This window comes from Bos taurus, chromosome 2, assembly GCF_002263795.3.
Source record: "Bos taurus isolate L1 Dominette 01449 registration number 42190680 breed Hereford chromosome 2, ARS-UCD2.0, whole genome shotgun sequence".
NCBI lineage: Eukaryota > Metazoa > Chordata > Mammalia > Artiodactyla > Bovidae > Bos > Bos taurus.
Genome location: NC_037329.1, coordinates 101,348,100 through 101,369,658, shown reverse-complemented (window position 1 = coordinate 101,369,658; position 21,559 = coordinate 101,348,100). Strand labels below are relative to the sequence as shown.

At 37.6% G+C, this 21,559-nt stretch overlaps 1 protein-coding gene across 4 annotated transcripts in view; it reads right to left on the bottom strand.

Annotated features, from left to right (window-relative positions):
- The window catches only part of SPAG16 (sperm associated antigen 16), a 1,067,980-nt gene that overhangs the window by 1,036,779 nt on the left and 9,642 nt on the right, over positions 1–21,559 (bottom strand). For all 4 annotated transcript variants that reach the window (XM_024981576.2, XM_024981577.2, XM_010802312.4 and 1 more), the window contains exons 2-4: positions 9,399–9,445; positions 7,932–8,027; positions 3,188–3,306 (exon numbers count right to left, since the gene is read on the bottom strand). In XM_024981576.2, the coding sequence (XP_024837344.1) occupies positions 3,188–3,306; positions 7,932–8,027; positions 9,399–9,445 (262 nt within the window). The remainder of the gene's footprint in view (positions 1–3,187; positions 3,307–7,931; positions 8,028–9,398; positions 9,446–21,559) is intronic.

Below are 21,559 nucleotides of genomic sequence, written 5' to 3'. Positions count from 1 at the left end.
ATACCCATCCAACCATCTCATCCTCTGTCGTCCCTTTATCCTCCTGCCTTCAATCTTCCCTAGCATCAGGGTCTTGCCCAATGAGTCAGTTCTTCGCATCAGGTAGCCAAAGTATTGGAGTTTAAATATTATTAATAATTGCACTGTTACCTTTGATGGCATTTTTATTATCACCCAAACTTCAGTGCAATGGTAGAAACAGAAGCTAAACTGGAGAGAAACAAGGATGTAAAAGAGTAAAGAAAGAAAATAAAGTCCCAGTTTTACAAAAAACATTTGGCTGTAAAGGGAAAAAGAGTTGGAGTGAGCTGGAGGTAATAAGAGGAGAAGGTAGAGGCAAGGATGTACATTTTGGGTGAGTGAGCTCTGACCTTGTTAACAGCCAGCAGAACAATCCAGAGGAGGAAAGGAGACGGTTGACATATGCTCAGTCAGGATAAATAAAATGCACTACCATATTTTCTCCATTTTAACACTTTAATTTTGCCCCCAGGGAAATAATCATTGTTCACAGAGCACTTCTAAATGGCCATAAAAACATTACTGACTAAACCCACAGTATAGACTTTTCGTGGTTCATAGAACATTATATATATATATTTTTTTTACACACACATCCATATATACGTATATCTATATAGATAAATGTATAATATTTTTTGTGTGTAAATGGCCATAAAATAAACATTTAGAATTGGGGGGGGGGGAAGAAAAGCTTGCAAGGTCATACGCTCTGTTGTGACTAACTTTGCTGTTACATGTAGTAGTGTGAAAGCAACCACAGACAAACAGATAATACCTAAAAGATAGGTCATGGCTGTGTTTCAGTAAAATTTTATTTACCAAAATAGGAGGCAGGTTAGATTTGGCCCCAGGGTCTTAGTTTGCTGACCCCAGATTTAATGGACTTAATGTTAATTACTGTTTGAAGAATGAAAAAACGTAAGTCAAATTCTACTGCCCAGGTGTTTTGGTTTTTGGAGTTTTGTTTGCTTGCTTTTTGTGGGTTTGTTTTACAAATCACCAAGAGGGAAACCTTGTTTCATCACCTTTTGTAAGATTAAATGAATTTATAGAAATGATAAGTTACAAGTGTTCTTCCCCATAATAGACTTCCCTGGTGGCTCAGATGGTAAAGTGTCTGCCTACAATGCGGGAGATCTGGGTTCAATCCCTGGGTCGGAAACATCCTCTGGAGAAGGAAATGGCAACCCACTCCAGTACCTGTGCCTGGAAAATCCCACGGACGGAGGAGTGTGGTAGACTACAGTTCATGAGGCCACAAAGAGTCGGACACAACTGAGTGACTTCACTTTCACTTTCCCCATAATAAGAAATTGTAAAAATAATATACATGGCAATCCACTCCAGTATTCTTGCCTGGAGAATCCCCATGGACAGATGAGCCTGGCGGGCTACAGTCCATGGGGTCACAAAGAGTCAGACACAATTGAGCAGTCGACTAAGTACACATTCCTATACACTTACTATGCATTATAAATAAAGGTTTCTGATCAAAGTAAAACATGTTTTATTTGAAATAAAAATATCCAATACAGTATAATCTCATTACAAATAATTTGTAATCTCATTACAAACTGGCAGCTAGGGATCAGAATAAAATTATTTGAACCACAGTATTATTAAACCCAAATAAGAGATATTTATACAAATTTTACTTTAAAATCATAATATTACAATAAATGATATGCTTACTTAGGGTTTCTATAAACCTTAATATTATTGCACTTTTCTGAAATTTCATCTAGCAATTTCAAATTGCTAAATCTAAAAGGAAAATATTTCAACAAACACCTAATTAAGAGTATACTTGGTTCCAGATTTCTCCAAGGGAATCATTTCACACTTTGGCGCAACATGTAAGCACTACATATCCTAACCCATAACTTTAGAAGAAAAATGGGAAACTGAACTACATTAATCATCATTTCATTAGTAATGCAAATTAATCATCTATCTACTCTTACAAAAATATATTCTCTAATACATTTGTAATTATTTCATAGGCACATTATTATAAAAATCATTCACATAATTTCTAGATTTAATAAGAAGAGTATTATTTTTCTACCATCAAACCTGCTCTTTTTTTAAACTGAATTAGTGAAAAATGGCTCTGCTCATTAAATTTATTAACACTAGACATGCAATTTAAAATAATGAAACTGATTACTTCTATATGAATGGTCTCTGTAGATTTGAACAAAAATAGCAAATATAAAAATTAAATCAAAGTTGGATTAGTAGAAATTAACAAATTGTGCCTATATTTAAAATTAGATGATTGAACTCCAAAACACCATAAACAACTTTATATATCATATTAGTCCTTCTTTCTATAATATGCAATGACTTTTAAGAAAACAAAACATTTATTATCCAATTATTTAATAATATTTTGTTAAAGAATGCTAAGGAGTCCAAAAATATGCCTGATGACATTATCGCGATAGCAAAGGAATAAAGACAGTATGCCTGCTGATTTTCATAACAATAAGTTATTAAAATTTTCAGTTACAACAAGAAAGCCTTGTGTAGGTATCATCTGACAATGTAATTTCACTTACTTATAAATGAAGGGACATTTATAGAAAAAGAATCAGTTGTGTGAGTAGAGAAAAGCAGGGCATTACATTCTAAATAAAACAAGCAAAGTAGTACTGTTAACAGGATGTGTCTTATGTAGGAGATAATACTCCTAATTATGTAAAGTGAAAGTGAAAGTGAAGTCACTCAGTCGTGTCCGACTCTTTGTGACCCCATGGACTGCAGCCTACCAGGCTCCTTCATCCAAGGGGTTTTCCAGGCAAGAGTACTAAAGTGGGGTGCCATTGCCTTCTCCGAATTATGTAAAAGATATTTTTAAATATTTCATTAAGTAGCCCTGGATTATATAACTCCAAGAGATGTTCCATTTTCTTGATTTTTGAGAATAACTTAAATTTGAGTATTTAGAAAAGATATTTAATTTAAAACCTTTTTGAAATTGATATCCTGATTGTGTATGTGTTTGTGCTGTGGTTTCAGTGGCAGTGATGGAAAAAGTTTCTATCCAGCTCTTTCACTTTACATAAGCTGAGTCACTCAGTCTTTTGAGATGATTAAAATATACATGTTAAATAATGTTAGTATTTCTAGAAAACTGTTTATCTACTTAATTATTTACCATTCAGATTGAAAGCAATCAAGAGTTCTGGTCATTCCCATTTTGATCAGGAAATTGCAAAGAAAGTCTTCTATTGCTTCAGGTACCGTATGCTTTGGAGAAAAGACTGTTTTCTGCTCCTAAAATTTTAAAGTGAAATTATTTATTTAAAAATTATCAAAGCTTTAATTTTACATTAATTAAATGTACAATTTACACTTAATTGTACATTAAATGTACATTGGCCTTACATTCATTCATTCATTCACTTTTTAAACAATTTTGTTGAATATTACATCCAGGAACTATTTTAATCACTAGAGACAAAGCAGTGATGAAAACAGACAAGACTCAGTCCTTATAACTAATAATCAAGTAAATGTGGACCGAAAATGAGTAACTAAATTACAAATATACAGTATCACCGATGATACTAAGTGCCTGTGGGTAAAAGCAGAGGGGTTGAAGTGAGGGGAAGCCAAGTATGGAGCAGATATGTGTGTGGAGCTGGTCTGCTATGTATGTAGCATGATGAAGAACGATTACATTGAGAAAGTGACATATGAACATATATCTAGAGAAGAGGTGGAGTCATGTTCCAGATATAGCATCAGAAAGTACAAAGGCAGACAAGACTGTGATTAGACTGTCCAAAAAACAATAAGGGGGTCAGCTTGCCCTAACAATGGTATATAACACACTCAAAAAAAGAAAAAAATAGTATGGATTGTTTAATTATTTTACTTATTATCATTATAAAAAGGATGTGGTTTTGGTGCCTTGATTTTTAGAAACACTATGGAAGATATTATGCACCCTTGTACTCCTATTTCATAATGGAAATATATAAGTCTATCAACTAGATCAGAGGTGAGTTAACTTTTCTCATAAAGTTTACTAGAACCCCACCATGTCTACATGTTTACATATTTGATAGTGTTTCTGAATAAATATACAGGAAAATATCTTAGAATAAAGTTCTTTGAGAACTATTGATAAATATGTTAAACAGTATAGTAGTTTGTTCAGTTAATTAACCTCCCACAAACACTATTTCAAAGAAATGTCTCATATTCTTAGAGGAGGAGGTAGAGAGATGATGTCAGGAAATTTAACAATTACATGATTTAGGAACCTTGCTAATGTCATCATTAAAGATCAAAATTATAATTAGATCAAAATTATATTATTATAGAATTATGGGGGAAAAAAGGACCTTTGAGACTGCACCTCCAATATTAGCAAAACCAAAAACAGAAACAGCTAAAGAATCACCCCCTACAAATGGCAATAATATGCTAATAAGAAGGCTCATGCTGTAGGGGGGGAAACCCAGCTTGAATGTAAGTAGACTTCTTTTCAAAAAATTACATACAAATATTCCTAAAGAATATATGTGTATATGTGTGTGTCTATTCTTACTTCTCCTTACATGAACACTTAGAAAAAAGACTTTAGTTTCAAGAAACAATTGACAGTATAACCAAACCACATATTCATTATAGATTAATAACATTTTCTATCTTCTTAATTTTTTCATTAATCACTCTAAATATAATAAAACACATTACTTTGCCAACAAAGGTCTGTCTAGTCAAGGCTATGGATTTTCCAGTGGTCATGTATGGATGTGAGAGTTGGACTGTGAAGAAAGCTGAGCGCCGAAGAATTGATGCTTTTGAACTGTGGTGCTGGAGAAGACTCTTGAGAGTCCCTTGGACTGCAAAGAGATCCAACCAGTCCATTCTAAAGGTGATCAGTCCTAGGTGTTTATTGGAAGGACTGATGCTAAAGCTGAAACTCCAGTACTTTGGCCACCTCATGCGAAGAGTTGACTCATTGGAAAAGACCCTGATGCTGGGAGGGATTGGGAGCAGGAGGAGAAGGGGACGACAGAGGATGAGATGGCTGGATGGCATCACTGACTCAATGGACATGAGTTTGAGTGAAAACTCTGGGTGTTGGTGATGGACACAGAGGCCTGGCATGCTGCGATTCATGGGGTCGCAAAGAGTCAGACACGACTGAGAGACTGAACTGAACTGAATTGATATTTTCAGAGTTTAGAATCATTGTACCTATCAAGGAAACTGATATTGTATAGAACAGAAAGTTCAAAGTTTATGAAATAAAACATGTATCAAGTCTCAAATATATATATATTTTATATACAATATATATTACTGAGGTTTAAAGAAAATTATAAGAATTCATTTAAATGTCAATTCTTCAATAAATAATCCTTGTTAGTTTTTAAAAAATAAAACTATTTACATTACTTCCAAATTTCAACTTTTTAATAACTTCAGATATATTCAACACCCTAGTAGTAATGTTGTTTTGTTTTCAAACTTTAATAAAAATTCTAAAACTCCTCATTGAATTGGGACTACTACTATCCTCTAACACAGAAGAAAATATATGCTGATCATAAACAGATGTAATAAAATCATAACAAAAGGAAGTTTGTTTCATAAACAATAAATATTCTTAAAACAGAAAGCCCATGGCACAACTCAAAGTTAGTTTTTGAAGACAAAACACTATAAAAACAAAAACCAAATTATAAATATAAAACTGAAGTGCTTATCACAATATAAATCCATATTTAATTTTTAATGCCTAAAGGAAATTTTTTTGAATTTTCTACATAGTAATATTTCTCTAAAGAGCTCAAAAAAAACAGATAAAAACTTAAAAAGACAGTCAATCAGCTATAAATACGTCATAAATCTAGAAAGTTAACTCCTGCAAAGTTAGGAGTTTGAGTTAACTTTTGAGAAATTGATGAGAGAATTACTGATATTTAGTTCAGAAGATATGAGCTACTACATTGAATTTATTCCCCAATTGCCCTTCTTGGATTTATCTTTGTATTTACAAACAACTTCTAGCATGATAACAGATACAATTATATTTGGGGTCATAATTTTTTCATTCAATGATTCATTTATCCATTTATTTGTTTAACTGCTATACATTGAGTGCCTACTATGTGTTAGACATACATTGTGTTAGACATATCTATGCTACCAAGTACTGCTATAAATGAGTAGTACATAAAGTATTTTTTTAATGCTCCTCAATTTAATGATGAGGCTTTTCTGATAGCTCAGTTGGTAAAGAATCCACCAGCAATGCAGGAGGCCCCTATTCAATTCCTGGGCTGAGAAGATCTGCTGGAGAAGGGATAGGCTACCCACTCCAATATTCTCAGCCTTCCCCTGTGGCTCAGCTGGTAAACAATCCACCTGCAATGTGGGAGACCTGTGTTCAATCCCTGAGTAGGGAAGATCCCCTTGAGAAGGGAAAGGCTACCCACTCCAGTATTCTGGCCTAGAGAATTCCATGGACTATATAGTCCGTGGGGTCGCAGAGAGTCTGACATGACTGACTTTCACTCACTAACTTAATGATGTAAAAAGCAAGAAGGAAGATGATGAGCAATACATACCATGCAACTGATATGTTTATCCACTGCTCATCATTCAAAATTTTAAAATTTACCTATAAATTACTGCATGGAAATATCCAACAGACTAATAAAGTTTGTGTAGCAGACTTCACTTTATGTCTACCTAGAAGGAATTATGGGGCTCCCCTGGTATCTCAGCAGCAAAGACTGCCTGCAATGCAGTAGACCCGGGATGGATCCCTGTGTCAAGAAGATCCCCTGTAGAAGGAAATGGCAACCCACTCCAGTATTCTTGCCTGGAGAATCCCATGGACAGAGAAGCCTGGCAGGCTGTAGTCCATAGGGTCGCAGGGTTGGACACGACTGAAGTGACTAAGCAGCAGCAGCAAGAGAAGGAACTACAACCATAAGATACATTAGAGAATAGAGTTTACTGTGAGCTAAAGCCCTCCACTCAGAATATAATCAATCCTGGATTCAAGAAATTCTGCTCTTCAGCATTTTTCAATTTTGAATGGACAGATATGTTGGAAAGGAATTACTGGATTTCTCAACTGAGGAAATCTACAAAATACAGAAGGACTGACACAGGGCAGAATATGCAGTGAAGTCTATCCCATATTATTTTGCACTAAGGAAGCCAAATCAGTACCTAAATAAGAGTATAATAATTACCTTCACATTTCACATGAAGGTTTCATTTTTGAGAAAAAGCCATCTTCTTAATTAGTACTAACATGACTTTAGTATTAATTAGTATTAGTAGCACTTTACAAATATTTTTCTATCATCATTAAATTACTGTCAATTTTAAATGAATTTTCAATTTTACAGTGAAGCCATCATTCTATGTACTGTTAATTGGTGGTATTATAATTAGAAAGCATCCACCATATTCTCTAGTGAAATGAGTTCATAGGCCTCATAAGAAAATAATAATAATAATATATCAAGCATTTCCTGTGATCTAAATACTTCCATAAAAAAAAAGACACAGATGCTTACAAAGTAGACTGCAGTACATGTATACAATAACAAATTTTGTGCAAGTGTGGAAAATCCTTAGTTAAACATCATTGAGCTTAAAGACAGTTCTGAAAGAAAGTGTCATTTGTGGCAAAGTCATGCAAAAGTGACCACCATGTGGAAAATGATGATGCGAGGCAGAGTAAATACCACTATGTACTAAAAGTAAAAGTTTGATGATAAAGAAATAGAAATGAAAAGGACATTAGGTGATAGAGCTGCATCTAGTTAAGTGAAGAACTTATAGCTTAAATGACTTTCAAAACTTTACATAGAAAAGATCACTGTTAAACTGTAGGCTTCGGTTGTGTTCAAAATTCTCACCAAAATCTGGGTATCTGTAGCCTGTTCTTGGACCATCTGAACTGCTTTTGCCAGATCTTCTTCACCTTCTGGAATGCTATAATTGTCATCTGGTATCTAAATCACAGAGAAAGATAAGGATAGAAAGAGTTAGAGGAATATAAAATACCTTATTTCATTTTAGATAATAAATTTTTCTCACAAAACAAATGATCAAAGAAATACACTTTATGTAAGACACTATGTCATTCTGAAGACCTATGAAAAATTAACAACTAACAAGTAGGCAGCCCTCTGATTTCCTTATAAACATCACTCAGTGTTACTTCTAATAGCTTGATATTAGCTATGGGCAATTTCTTTTATCTGTACTGGCAAATATAGTCTAACAACTCTACTGAAAAAAAAAAAAAAATCTGCTAAAAAAAAAAGCTAGGCCTTCTAAATGCTACCAGTCTCTCCCCACTGCAGATTTTCTCCACCATTACTTTCCATTTGTTGTTTAGTCACTAAGTCATGTCTGACTTAATGAAAGTGAACACTTATTGCATGCTTCTTATGTGTTGATCACAGCTTTAAGCCTGTTACATTTATTAATACATGTCATGTGGTATGTGTTAATATTATCTCCACTTTTCCAGTAGTAAAATGTCTCCTGCTTGCCCAGGCCACAACTTGCAGGCTTGCTTCCATAGTTTCCTTTACAGCTTCTGTCGTCTTAGAGTAACACTCTCCTCATAGTCTCAGATGTAATGATAGGTTTCATTGGAACAATGAATTAAAGGAAAGGTCTGAGACAGTAACTATTAGACGGAAGTATAGCTAAGTTGAAAGGAAGCATAGGATCTATGCTCCAGGAAGGTGGTGGGAATCTGGGAAACCCTGCCAAGAGCAGAGTGGATGAAAAGGAACACCGGCTAGACAGAGATGACTGACTTTAATATGGATCCATGCTATGCTATGCTATGCTAAATCACTTCAGTCGTGTCCGACTCTGTGCGACCCCTTAGATGGCAGCCCACCAGGCTTCCCCGTCCCTGGGATTCTCCAGGCAAGAACACTGGAGTGGGTTGCCATTTCCTTCTCCAATGCATGAAAGTGAAAAGATAAAGTGAAGTCGCTCAGTCGTGTCCGACTCTTCGCGACCCCATGTACTGTAGCCCACCAGGCTCCTCCGTCCATGGGATTTTCCAGGCAAGAGTACTGGAGTGGGGTGCCATTGCCTTCTCCAATGGATCCATAAGGAAGGTGATGAGAGGCTGACTCTGAAAACAATTAACAGGGAAATCAAAAGAGCCAGATGTGTTAACCTATCTAAATTTTAAATACAATTTTCAGATCTCATTCTTAACTATGTGATTAGCTACATTCAGTTGAATACATGGTTATGACTGAAGAAAAAAAATGTTTAATGAAAAATAAAAAGAATATTTCACAGGAACGACAGTAATGAATTTACAGAAAAAATACATAAAATGAACAAATTACCTCTTCATATTCATAATCATCTTCAGATGCTTCAGTTATAGTGACCTCTGAATATGCTGTCAAGTTTGAATCTCAAAATATATGGAATAAAATTAGTACATTTAAAAACTGATGTAACCTTAAAATAGTTATTAGATTCAAATATCTTACCAAGTTAGTAAATATATATAAATTATTTTTTAATTTCTCTTCTTCATACAGCTCACAATTATAGAAGTTTTAAAACAAAATATTTAAATTGTTATCTTAAATTATTATTTGACACAATCCAAACTCATGAAGCATACTGAAAAGCAGAGATACTACTTTGCCAACAAAGGTCTGTCTAGTCAAGGCCATGGTTTTTCCAGTGGTCATGTATGGATACGAGAGTTGGACTGTGAAGAAAGCTGTGTGCCAAAGAATGGATGCTTTTGAACTGTGGTGTTGGAGAAGACTCTTGAGAGTCCCTTGGACTGCAAAGAGATCAACCAGTCCATTCTAAAGGAGATCAGCCCTGGGTGTTCTTTGAAAGGAATGATGCTAAAGCTGAAACTCCAGTACTTTGGCCACCTCACGCAAAGAGTTGACTCATTGGAAAAGACTCTGATGCTGGGAGGGATTGGAGGCAAGAGGAGAAGGGGACGACAGAGGATGAGATGGCTGGATGGCATCACTGACTCAATGGATGTGAGTTTGAGTGAACTCCAGGAGATGGTGATGGACAAGGAGGCCTGGCGTGCTGCGATTCATGGGATCACAAAGAGTCGGATATGACTGAGTGACTGAACTGAACTGAACTGAAACTCATGAAAAGCTTTATTTTTAGTGTATGTGAAAATGAAAGTAGCTCAGTCTTGTCCAACTTTTTGTGACCCCATGGACTGCACAGTCCAGGCAAGAATACTGGAGTGGGTAGCCGTTCTTTTCTCCAGGGGATCTTCCCAACCCAGGGATCGAACCCAGGTCTCCTGCACTGCAGGTGGATTCTTTACCAGCTGAGCCACTGTCTAATAATTTCCAACTCTATTCTAAAAAGGCTTCTAAAAATGTACATTAGTATCAGAGTATCATAAATTAGAAAGATATAAAAATGATGGACAGGAAACCTATGACAATAAATTTTTCAAACAAATCTCAAACCACACTGAATTTTCCAGTATTTATGAGTCCTTCACAATGACTTTTTATTTGGATTAAACAAAGCACTTCCTGGTAGGTCAGCTGGTAAAGAATCCACCTGTAGTGTGGAGACCCCAGTTCCATTCCTGGTTCAAGAAGATCCACTAGAGAAGGGATAGGATACCCACTCCAATATTCTTGGGCCTCCCTGGTGGCTCAGCCGGTAAAGAATCCACCTGCAATGTGGGAGACCTAGGTTCGATCCCTGGGTAGGGAAGATTCCCCTGGAGAAGGGAAAGGCTACCCACTCCAGTATTCTGGCCTGGAGGAATATATGGACTGTACAGTCCATGGGGTCACCAAGAGTTGGACAGGACTGAGCAACTTTCAAAAAAAAAAAAGAAAAAGCACACTAAAATTAAATATAAGTAAAAAATAGATTTTAATGTTTTCATCAGTAAAAGTTATAGCTCACTCTCTTTCTTATGTATTTCAATTTTAAAATTAATAAATCATATTCTCAGAAAAGGCAGCCTAATTTTTAAGCAAATATGAATTATATAATAATAAGAGCAGTTCATAAAGTATCAATATATATCAGCATTAAAATATCGATGGAAATGATTCTAATAAAAATTTTCTTTTTTTTTTAAGAATTTCTGTAAGAGCTGCAAAAATTAAGTTACTCTAATTGCAAATGAAAACTTCAAGATAGCATTTAATTTTAGAAGAAATCAAAGTATGTGCCAGTAACACTTGTTTTGTTGATTGGTTGGTAGGTTTACATTTTTTTCACATTTACAGACTTTATCATGCCAAGTTTAAAAGGTATAAACACTTCAATACATAGCAATGCTTATGAAAATCAAATATGAGTTTACCCTAGTTTTCATTTTGCTGCTGATTATCAGAAATTTAACTGTCATTCCATCCTCCAAGAGTAACCTGACAGTCTGAATAACAACTTCTGTTGTTTGTAATGAGAACTGATAACACACACATGGTATTTAATAGGAGCCAGGCCCTTCCCTAGGGTTTTACATGTATTAAATCATTTCATCCTCATCCCACCAATAAGGATGAATTTTATTATCTCTGTTTTACAGATCAGGACTCAGATGCACAAAGTTACACAGTCAGGACCTAACAGAGTTGGGAAACAGCCCTAGAAGTTTGGTTTTCACTATGCTATACTATAGCTCTTGTTAACAAGGGTTAGCATATGGAAATCATTTAGAATGGTGCCTGGCTTGGAATAAAAACAAGTGTCTGTTTTTCCTTCCCTTGTTCTGGAAAGATATGAGTACCTGTGGAGAAGTTTCCTAAATCTCCCATGATCTTCTGTTAAGATGAATGGATACATAAAAGGCATTCTGAATCTTCCTCCTTTTCTAGATTTATATTTTCCTGACACATTTTCACTTAATGATATAAAATTTCCTGAAGTTCAGCTACAGGAAGTTGGCCTCTTTTCTTATGGAAAAATATGTCCCTTTCTGAGAAACAATGATTATAAGTTGATTTTGTGAGCTCAAAATGGATTTAAGACCTAAATGTGAGGCTAGACACTATAAAACTCCTAGAGGAAAACAGGCAGAACACCCTCTGACATAAATCACAATATCTTTTTCGATCTATCTCAAGAATAATGGAAATAAAAACAAAAATAAACAAATGGGAACTTTCAGAAGTTTTTGCACACCAGAGGAAACAATAAAATGAAAAGACAACCCACAGACTGGGAGAAAATATTTGCAAATGATGTGACCAATAAAAGATTAGTCTCCAAAATTTACAAACAGCTTATGATGCTTAACAGCATCAAAACAAACAGGTCACTCAAAAACTGCGCAGAAGACCTGTCCTCCAAAGAAAACAAAAGTAGGCACATGAAAAGATGTTCAACATCACTAGTTATTGCTGTTCACTCAGTAGTGTCTGACTCTCTGCAACCCCATAGGCTGCAGCATGCCAGGCCTCCCTGTCCTTCAACATCTCCCAGAGCTTCCTCAAACTCATGTTCATTTAGCTAGCGATGTCATCCAACCATCTCACCCTTTGCCATCCCCCTCTCTTCCTGCCTTCAATCTTCCCCAGTATCACAGTCTCTTCCAATGAGTCTGCTCTTCGAATCAGGTGGCCAAAGTATTGGAGCTTCAGCTTCAGCATCAATCCTTCCAATGAATAGTCAGGGTTGATTTCCCTTAGGATTTACTAGTTTGATCTCCTTGCAGTCCAAGGGACTCTCAAGAGTGTTCTCCATCACCACAGTCTGAAGGCATCATTTTTTTCGGCACTCAGCCTTTTTTACTGTCCAGCTCTCACATTCGTACATGACTACTAGAAAAACCACAGCAATGAATACAGACCTTTGCAGGCAAAGTAATGTCTCTGCTTTTTAATACGCTGTATAGGTTTGTCATTGCTTTTCTTCCAAGGAACAAGCATCTTTTAATTTCATGCAGCCACTGTCCACTGATTTTGGAGCCCAAGAAAATAAAGTCTGTCACTGTTTCCATTGTTTCCCCATCTTTTGCCATGATGTTATTAGAGAAATGTAAATCAAAACTATAATTAGATGTCACCTCAAATTGGTCAGAATGGCTATAATCAAAAAAATCGACAAACAACAAATGTTGGAGAATGTGTTGGGATATGAAAATACTCCTTTACTGTTTGTGGGAATGTAAATTGGTACAGTCACTATAGAGAACAGTATGGAGGTTCCTTAAACAACTAAAAATAGAGCTATCATAAAGCCCTACAATCCCACTCCTGGGAATATATCCAAAGAAAAACATGATCCAAAAGGATATGGCACCTCAATGTTCATTGCATCACTGTTTACAACAGCCAAGACATGGAAGCAATATAAATGTCCCCTGACAAAGGAATGGATAAAGAAAATGTGGTACAAATATACAGTGGAACATTAGTCAGCCATTAAAAAGTATGAAACAAGGCCATTTACAGCAACATGGATGGACCTAGAAAGTGTCATACAGAGTGAAGTACATCAGACAGAGAAGAAGAAATATCGAATTTCTCAAATGAACTTACAAAACAGAAAGAGACAGGCTTAGAAAACAGAGTTACTGGGATAAGGGATAGTTATGGAGTTTGGGAGGGTCATGTACACACTGCTATATTCAATATGGATAACCAACAAGCACCCATTATATAGCACATGTAACTCTGCTCATCATTTGTGCCGGCCTGCAAGGTTTGGGAGAGAATGGACACATGTATATATATGGCTGAGTCCCTTCACTGTTCACCCAAAACTACTACAACATTGTTAATCGTCTATACCCCAATACAAAACAAAAAGATTTAAGTTTGGGGAAAACAAAGAGGCTGAATTTGTAGGCAGTCATTTGTTTCCAGAAATTAATGCTACCCTTCATCACTAGGGCTTCTTGGGTGGCTCAGCATCTAAGAATCTGCCTGCAATGTAGGAGATCTTGGTTCAGTCCCTGGGTCAGAAAGATCCCCTGGAGAAGGAAATGGCAACCCACTCCAGTATTCTTGCCTGGGAAATCCCACGGACAGAGGAGCCTAACAGACTACAGTCCATGTTGCAAAAGGGTTGCACACAAATTAGCACCTAAACAACATCCTTAATCACTGCTCATTCCATAATAAAGTTCACAAATAATTAAATATTCTAAAATGATCTGGATAGACTTTATAATTTAAACCAAATGCTGGCAAGATTACTGTGAGGAAGAAATGTCAAAGCAAAGCTTCTTTAACATGGCTATGTAGAGAAAAATGTAATTTGTCCTCAAAGCTTTGGAAATACTAAACAATACCTGTAACTACTACCGAAGAAAAATATTCTAGGGATGCTGCTGCTGCTGCTAAGTCGCTTCACTCGTGTCTGATTCTGTGCGACCCCACAGACGGCAGCCCACCAGGCTTCCCCGCCCCTGGGATTCTCCAGGCAAGAACACTGGAGTGGGTTGCCATTTCCTTCTCCAATGCATGAAAGTGAAAAGTGAAAGTGAAGTCACTCGGTCGTGTCTGCCTCTTAGCAACCCCATGGACTGCAGCCCACTAGGCTTCTCCATCCATGGGATTTCCCAGGCAAGAGTACTGGAGTGGGTTGCCATTGCCTTGGTAGGTTCTAGGGATGAGATATAATACTCAGTTCAGTTCAGTTCAGTCGCTCAGTCATGTCGGACTTTCTGTGTTCCCATGAATCACAGCACACCAAGCCTCCCTGTGCATCACCAACTCCCAGAGTTTACCAAAACTCATGTCCATCGAGTTGGTGATGCCATCCAGCCATCTCATCCGCTGTCATCCCTTTCTCCTCCTGCCCCCAATCCCTCCCAGCATCAGGGTCTTTTCCAATGAGTCAACTCTTCCCATGAGGTGGCCAAAGTACTGGAGTTTCAGCTTCAGCATCAGTCCTTCCAATGAACACCCAGGACTGATCTCCTTTAGGATGGACTGGTTGGATCTCCTTGCAGTCCAAGGGACTCTCAAGAGTCTTCTCCAACATCACAGTCAAAAGCATCAATTCTTTGGTGCTCAGCTTTCTTCACAGTCCAACTCTCACATCCATACATGACCACTGGAAAAACCATAGCCTTGACTAGATGGACCTTTGTTGGCAAAGTAATGTCTCTGCTTTTCAATAGGCTATCTAGTTTGGTCATAACTTTCCTTCCAAGGAGTAAGCGTCTTTTAATTTCAATACTGAAGTCACCATCTGCAGTGATTTTGGAGCCCAGAAAAATAAAGTCTGACACTGTTTCCACTGTTTCTCTATCTATTTCCCAAGTCATGGGACCAAATGCCATGATCTTCGTTTTCTGAATGTTGAGCTTTAAGCCAACTTTTTCACTCTCCTCTTTCACTTTCATCAAGAGGCTTTTTAGTTCCTCTTCACTTTCTGATATAAGGGTGGTGTCATCTGCATATTTGAGGTTATTGATATTTCTCCCGGCAATCTTGATTCCAGCTTGTAACATCGTATTTCCTCACAATCAAAAAAGAGTAGGAGGAAAAAATACAATTTTAAAATGCTTTAAAATATTGTCACATGGAACATACCATATGTACTCTTAAAACCCTGTAAGAGTGAATGGCACAGGAAACAAAGGAAAAATTTGGGGGGGCGGGGAAGGAAACTGAGTCAGGAAGAAGAGATCTGGCCAAGACCAAAGACATGAATGACAAAGACAAGTTTCTTGAATACAAATACCATGAATTCTCAACTACATCATACTGTTTCTACAGTGACACAACAGCAATGTACAATTTTTACCAATATTCTCAATAATGAACTCTATAATCTATGTTTTCGAGGCTCTCAAGTGTCATACTATGAAGAGATAAATCAAATCCTTTAAACAGCTCCATCTGAAGACCCTAGAGGAAAGAGAAGTATTAAAGAGATACAGAGCAATAGACTCAAAGATTAAATAAACCAAGGGCAAGTGATTCATGAGACAAAAGGTCAGGAAGAGGACAAGTACCCCAAACAGGAACCAGGATCATCCTTAGTAGCCACAATAGAATGTGAACAGAAAAATCTTCCCAGAAGCAACCCAACTGAAATGTGATATTGCAGTGTTACTGAAGAAGTAAATGTACTCTGGCATGTATGTTTGTATGCATCTGTCTAGCTGGCTAGCTGGCTCACAACACATGGACAAATTATCCCCAAAGAATTCTGTGGCAGTTTTCAGACATGCATACAGCTACAGGGAGTTAAAAATAAATGAATATGGAAATTAGAAGAGAAAGGGAAACTGCAGAAGATAAAGTACAGTCCATAAGGTCTCTTGTACTTTGATATATATAGAAGCCACAGGTTTGAGACTAGGTTTCCCAGCAGTCAGTGTCAGACAGAAATGTAATCAGATACCAATTCAGTATCCATACAAAGAAAATAGATGAATTTCTCAGCAGATGTACAGCAATCTCTGGTTCTGAAGCCTGAGAGAAATCACGCTCTTAAGTTCTCATAAAGAGAACACTTTGGACAGTATAGATATTGATCCCCTCAGTCCTTGGGACAGCCAGAAAGACAGACTGAAGCAAGATCTGATGGAGCAACATGTGAAAAAGATTGGAAAGCACTGCTTTAGAAGCAATATTGCTAGAATAAAAATGCATAATTCATCAAGAATTACCTGAAAGATAAAACTTTTACTCCCAATTCTAGTTTTATTGGGCAACTTTCTCATCTGTAATCTAATCTCTATTCTCCAGGAAATTTCCATACTATTAAGCTGGTCACAATTTTCATACAAAGTTATTTTTCCACTGCTTAAAATCAGTTTCTTATTACCAAGCTGACTCTGAATCCTTACAAAACTCCCTTCCCATTCATTACCTGCCTAGTTTTCCTTCAAAAAACATCACTGAACTCTCAATTCCAAAATTCATTTTTTTTCTACTCTATTCCCTTCCGATCTGGTCCTGCTACTCTGCCAGCTTGAGCTTTACCTGACACTTAATAACGTCCTGGTTTTCTAGTCTGATCTTTCCCAGGGTACTATCTATAGCCACCCCTCCTCCCTGGCATGCACGCACAATCCTCATCACTGCCCTCTTCCAGGCCAGGTGCTATGTTCTAGAGGCACGGCCTGGTCTCAGACTAAGGATCCTTCTCCATATGTACACTTGTTCTGGAAGGAGCATAGTAGCACTTGTGAGCATGCACACAAGGAATTAATTCCCTGGTACTTCATTACCATGGGTGAACTAACTGGTAGTTTCTGGACTAACAGAATCTATACCAGATCCTGACCTTGCAGATATTGTCAGAAAACAGGCAAATATATAACCACACTGAAACTGTCAAGAAGCTCTAAATACATCACAGTACAATGGAAGACACAACTGCAAGAGAAGCATCTCAGCTGGCCTAATGGAGCAGAGCTTGATGTGACAGTTGGTGCAATGGGGTCACACATAAGGTTCTGCAAATGGACCACAGCCAGAAGGAAATGAACACTTTTTAGATGAGAGCAGCATACAAAGTTCCTCACATACTGGTGCCCTGCACTACTGCATCTGTAGGTAGTGATCACTGCCAGAAATATCAGCTTTATAAAGAATTTTAGTGAAACATATAGCTAATTATGTTTTACATGATTTCCCAAAGTTACCATAGACTGAAATTGCTTTGTAACCTTTGCCATCACCGTAGAATCAATGTACCTGGAGGCAATCTAAATTCTAGAGTGGATTCTCCGTGATCAACATTTTATTTCACCAAATTGAAATAAAAGAAACATACTATAAATACAAAACATTATGGTCATGTTCACTTTCGGGCTTCCCTGGTGGCTCAGAGGTTAAAGCGTCTGCCTCTAATGTGGGAGACCTGGGTTCAATCCCTGGGTCAGGAAGATACCCTGGAGAAGGAAATGGCAACCCACTCCACTATTCTTGCCTGGAGAATCCCACAGACGGAGAAGCCTGGGATCTAGAACGGAGAAGCCTAGGCCAAAGATGGCAAATAACTGGCACATTTGTTCTCATACTTCCCACTGCAGTTTTGCTTCCTTCAGTCTTTCCTACTAAAGAATCTGCCTGCCAATGCAGAAGACTTAAGAGACAAGGGTTTGATCCCTGGGTCAAGAAGATTCCCTGGAGTAGAAAATGGCAACCCACTCTAATATTCTTGCCTGGAAAAATTCCATGGACAGAGGAGCCTAGCAGGCTACAGTCCATGGGGTCACAAAGAGTCGGACAAGACTGAGCAACTGAACATGTATCTTAGATAGGGTATTGGTTTAGAGTGATCACCATATTTCAGGATCTGGAATCCTTAATTTGCATTTTTGGAAATAGCTGACTTTGGGCCTGCATCCAGAGTTGATTAGCCTCAAAGGACAGGCTTAAACTCAGTCAGTCCTCAGAAATTGCTGCTGGGGCCAAAGGAAATTTTTCCAGAGGCCAGCAAACTCATGTCCTAAGTCAAATTTTTAGTATTAAAATGCCTAGAGAGATAAAATAATAATCAAAAGCCAGTTAGGGAAGCAGAAAATCAGCACAAAGTCAGTAGGTAACAAAAACAATAGTACTTTGGTGGTTCTACTTCCCTGGAGTTCATGCATTTCATTACTCTTCCTTGAATAAGGCCTTTATTTCAACAAGGAGAAACAAAATCAATTAAGCCTTAGTTTTCTTAGTATAATTCATTCCAGCCTGCATCTCTCAACTGGAATTAGGCATTCCCAAATGTCTGCAGTCACATATTAAAAGACAACCATCCCTGGTCACTACTATACTTGTAAACCTCTTCTAAATAGCATTAATTTTAACAGAGAATTCATTCATAAATGACTATCAACCTTCATTACAATTACTAGAGACACCCAATAACCAGTTTATAGATCACATAGTTAAAATATAGCCTTATATTTCACAAAACTGCCAGTATCTTTCTTAAAAAAGTGTTCACCAGAGAATTAATATATTCCATGACTAGATCTCTTAAAATTCTGGAAATAGTTAAGATAAGAACTATATTGTGTATGGGGCTTCCCCGATGGCTCACAGGGTAAAGAATCCACCTGTAATGCAAGAGACTTGAGTTCGATTCCTGGGTCAGGAAGATCTTCTGGAGAAGGGAATGGCAACCCACTCAAGTATTCTTGCCTGGAGAATTCCATGGACAGAGGAGTCTGGTGGGCTACAGTCCATGGGGTGTCAAAGAGTCAGACATGACTGACTGATTAACACACAAACACAGACCCACACAAAACATCATGTATGTTTCATTATTTTATGTTTAAAACATAAAAGCAATGATATGAAGTGCTTTGGAAGAGAAACAGGTGGTGCCATTGTAGCTAGACAGTTACAAAGGAGGGTTGTTTCAGCAGTAATAATACTGTTTCCTGGACACATTCTCTAAACTGGTTAAAAGAATGTGAGACTTCTAATAAAGCCACTCTCCCGTGGATCATGGCTAGGTTTCTGGTTTGGACCACATTAGCCTATACACGTTCTTTATATCTGAATGTTGAAGAGTAAAGAAAAGGGTGATTTCCTGGAGAATTTGAGTCAAGCTCTTTCACAAGCCTTGGTCAATATTAACAGTTCATTGTCTAGTATCCTAGGAGCAACTGTTTAGTCATAAACAAGGAAAGTCCAGGACCAAATTAGTGAATTAGAAGAGATTAAGTATATGTGCAAAGTAGAGAACATCAAATTCCTGATTCATTTGTGCATATTATAATTTTTATTTATCACTGCAATAGCTCAATTAAATTACCTGAAAATTAAAGACTTTAAACCCAAAAAGGTCCCACTTCAGCAACTAACATAATCACCATTTTTTTTTCCCCTGTGCTAGTTACTCAGTTATGTCCAACTCTTTGCGACCCCATGAACTGTAGCCTGCCAGGCTCCTCTGTCCATGGGGTTTTCCAGGCAAGAACACAGGAGTGGGTTGCCATCCTCTTCTCCAGGGGATCTTCCCAAACCAAGGATCAAACCTGGGTCTCCTGCATTGTTGCAAGCATATTCTTTACCAACCAAGCTACCAGGGATACAGGAATAATTGGCATTCAACAGTTACCCTCAAACTTCATTTAACCAAGAGTTAAAGGTTCTCATGACTAAAGACTGAAAGACATTCAGTCTCATGACCTGAAGACTGAATCCAGGAAAAATGACTGGTTAAATGTTTAGTAACCTTTTGACTACCCTCTGGTTGAAACCCAAAATAGGCAACCAAAGAGAGATGGAGGAAACGCAGTGACTAGATAATTCACAAAAAGGATAATAAAATCCTAAAAGAAGGGTGGGATCAAAATGGCAGAGTAGGAGGAACTTGAGCTCACCTCCTCCCATGGACACACCAAGACTACAATTACATATAGAACAACTCTCCCTTAGAACAACTCGAAAACTAGCACAACGTCGCTGCTACATTAGGATATAAAGAAAAAACAACATCAAGACATGTAGGAGGGATAAAGGTGAGATCAAGTCAAGATCCTCATCCATAGACTGGCAACCCACACAAGGGGGAGTTCTGTGCTGTGTTTAGTAGCTCAGTCAGTTCCAACTCTTTGCACCCCATGGACTATAGCCCACCAGGCTCCTCTATCCATGGGGATTCTCCAGGCAAGAGTACTGGAGCAAGTTGTGCCCTCCTCCAAGGGATCTTACCAAACAAGGGACTGAACCCAGATTTTCCACATTGCAGGCAGATTCTTTACTGTCTGAGCCACCAGGGAAGTCCACAAGTGGGAGGGGCTATCACAACCATGGAAGCCCTTGCTAAAGAGCAAGGAATTCAAGTCCCATCTTGGTAACTCTAGGAGAAGGGATCTGCATGACAAATATGAGGCCCCATAAAGTATGACTTTTGAAAACCGATGGGTCTTACATACAGAAGAGCTAGAGGACTCTGACAAGAAACCAAAACTCCACTCTTAAAGGGCTCATGCACAAACTCACTCACTCTGAATCCTATCACAAAGGCAATAGACTGAATAATGCCTACCAAATCCACTGTAGTATGTCCCTTACCTGTGCCCACTCCAGCTCCAGGTTCCCTGCCAAGGCAGCCCACACTTAGCATGTCCTTCCCAGCCCATGCCCACTTCAGTTCCAGCCAGCCCACCAAAGCCAACCAGCACATGCATTCTATAACAGAATGCTCCTACACAAGACCATGACTTCAAGACTGAGGGAAATAACTGTTTTGCTTAAAACACAGAAACACAGAAAGTAAAACAAAATGAGGATACAGAGAAAATGCTCTAAATGAAAGGACCTGATAAAACCCCTGGAAAAAAACTAATGAAAAAGAGATAATTTGCCTGATAAAGAATTCAAAGTAATGGTCATAAAAATTCTCACCAAACACAAAATAAGAAATGAACACAGTGATAATCTCAATAAAGAGTTAGAAAATATAGGAATGAACCAACCAGAGATGAAGAGTAAAATAACTGAAATGACAAATACACTAGATGGAATCAGCAACTGGTTGGAAGATACAGAAGAATACATAAGCAATCTGGAAAACAGAATAGTGGAAGTCGCTCAGTATAAAGAGCAAAAATAAAGGAATA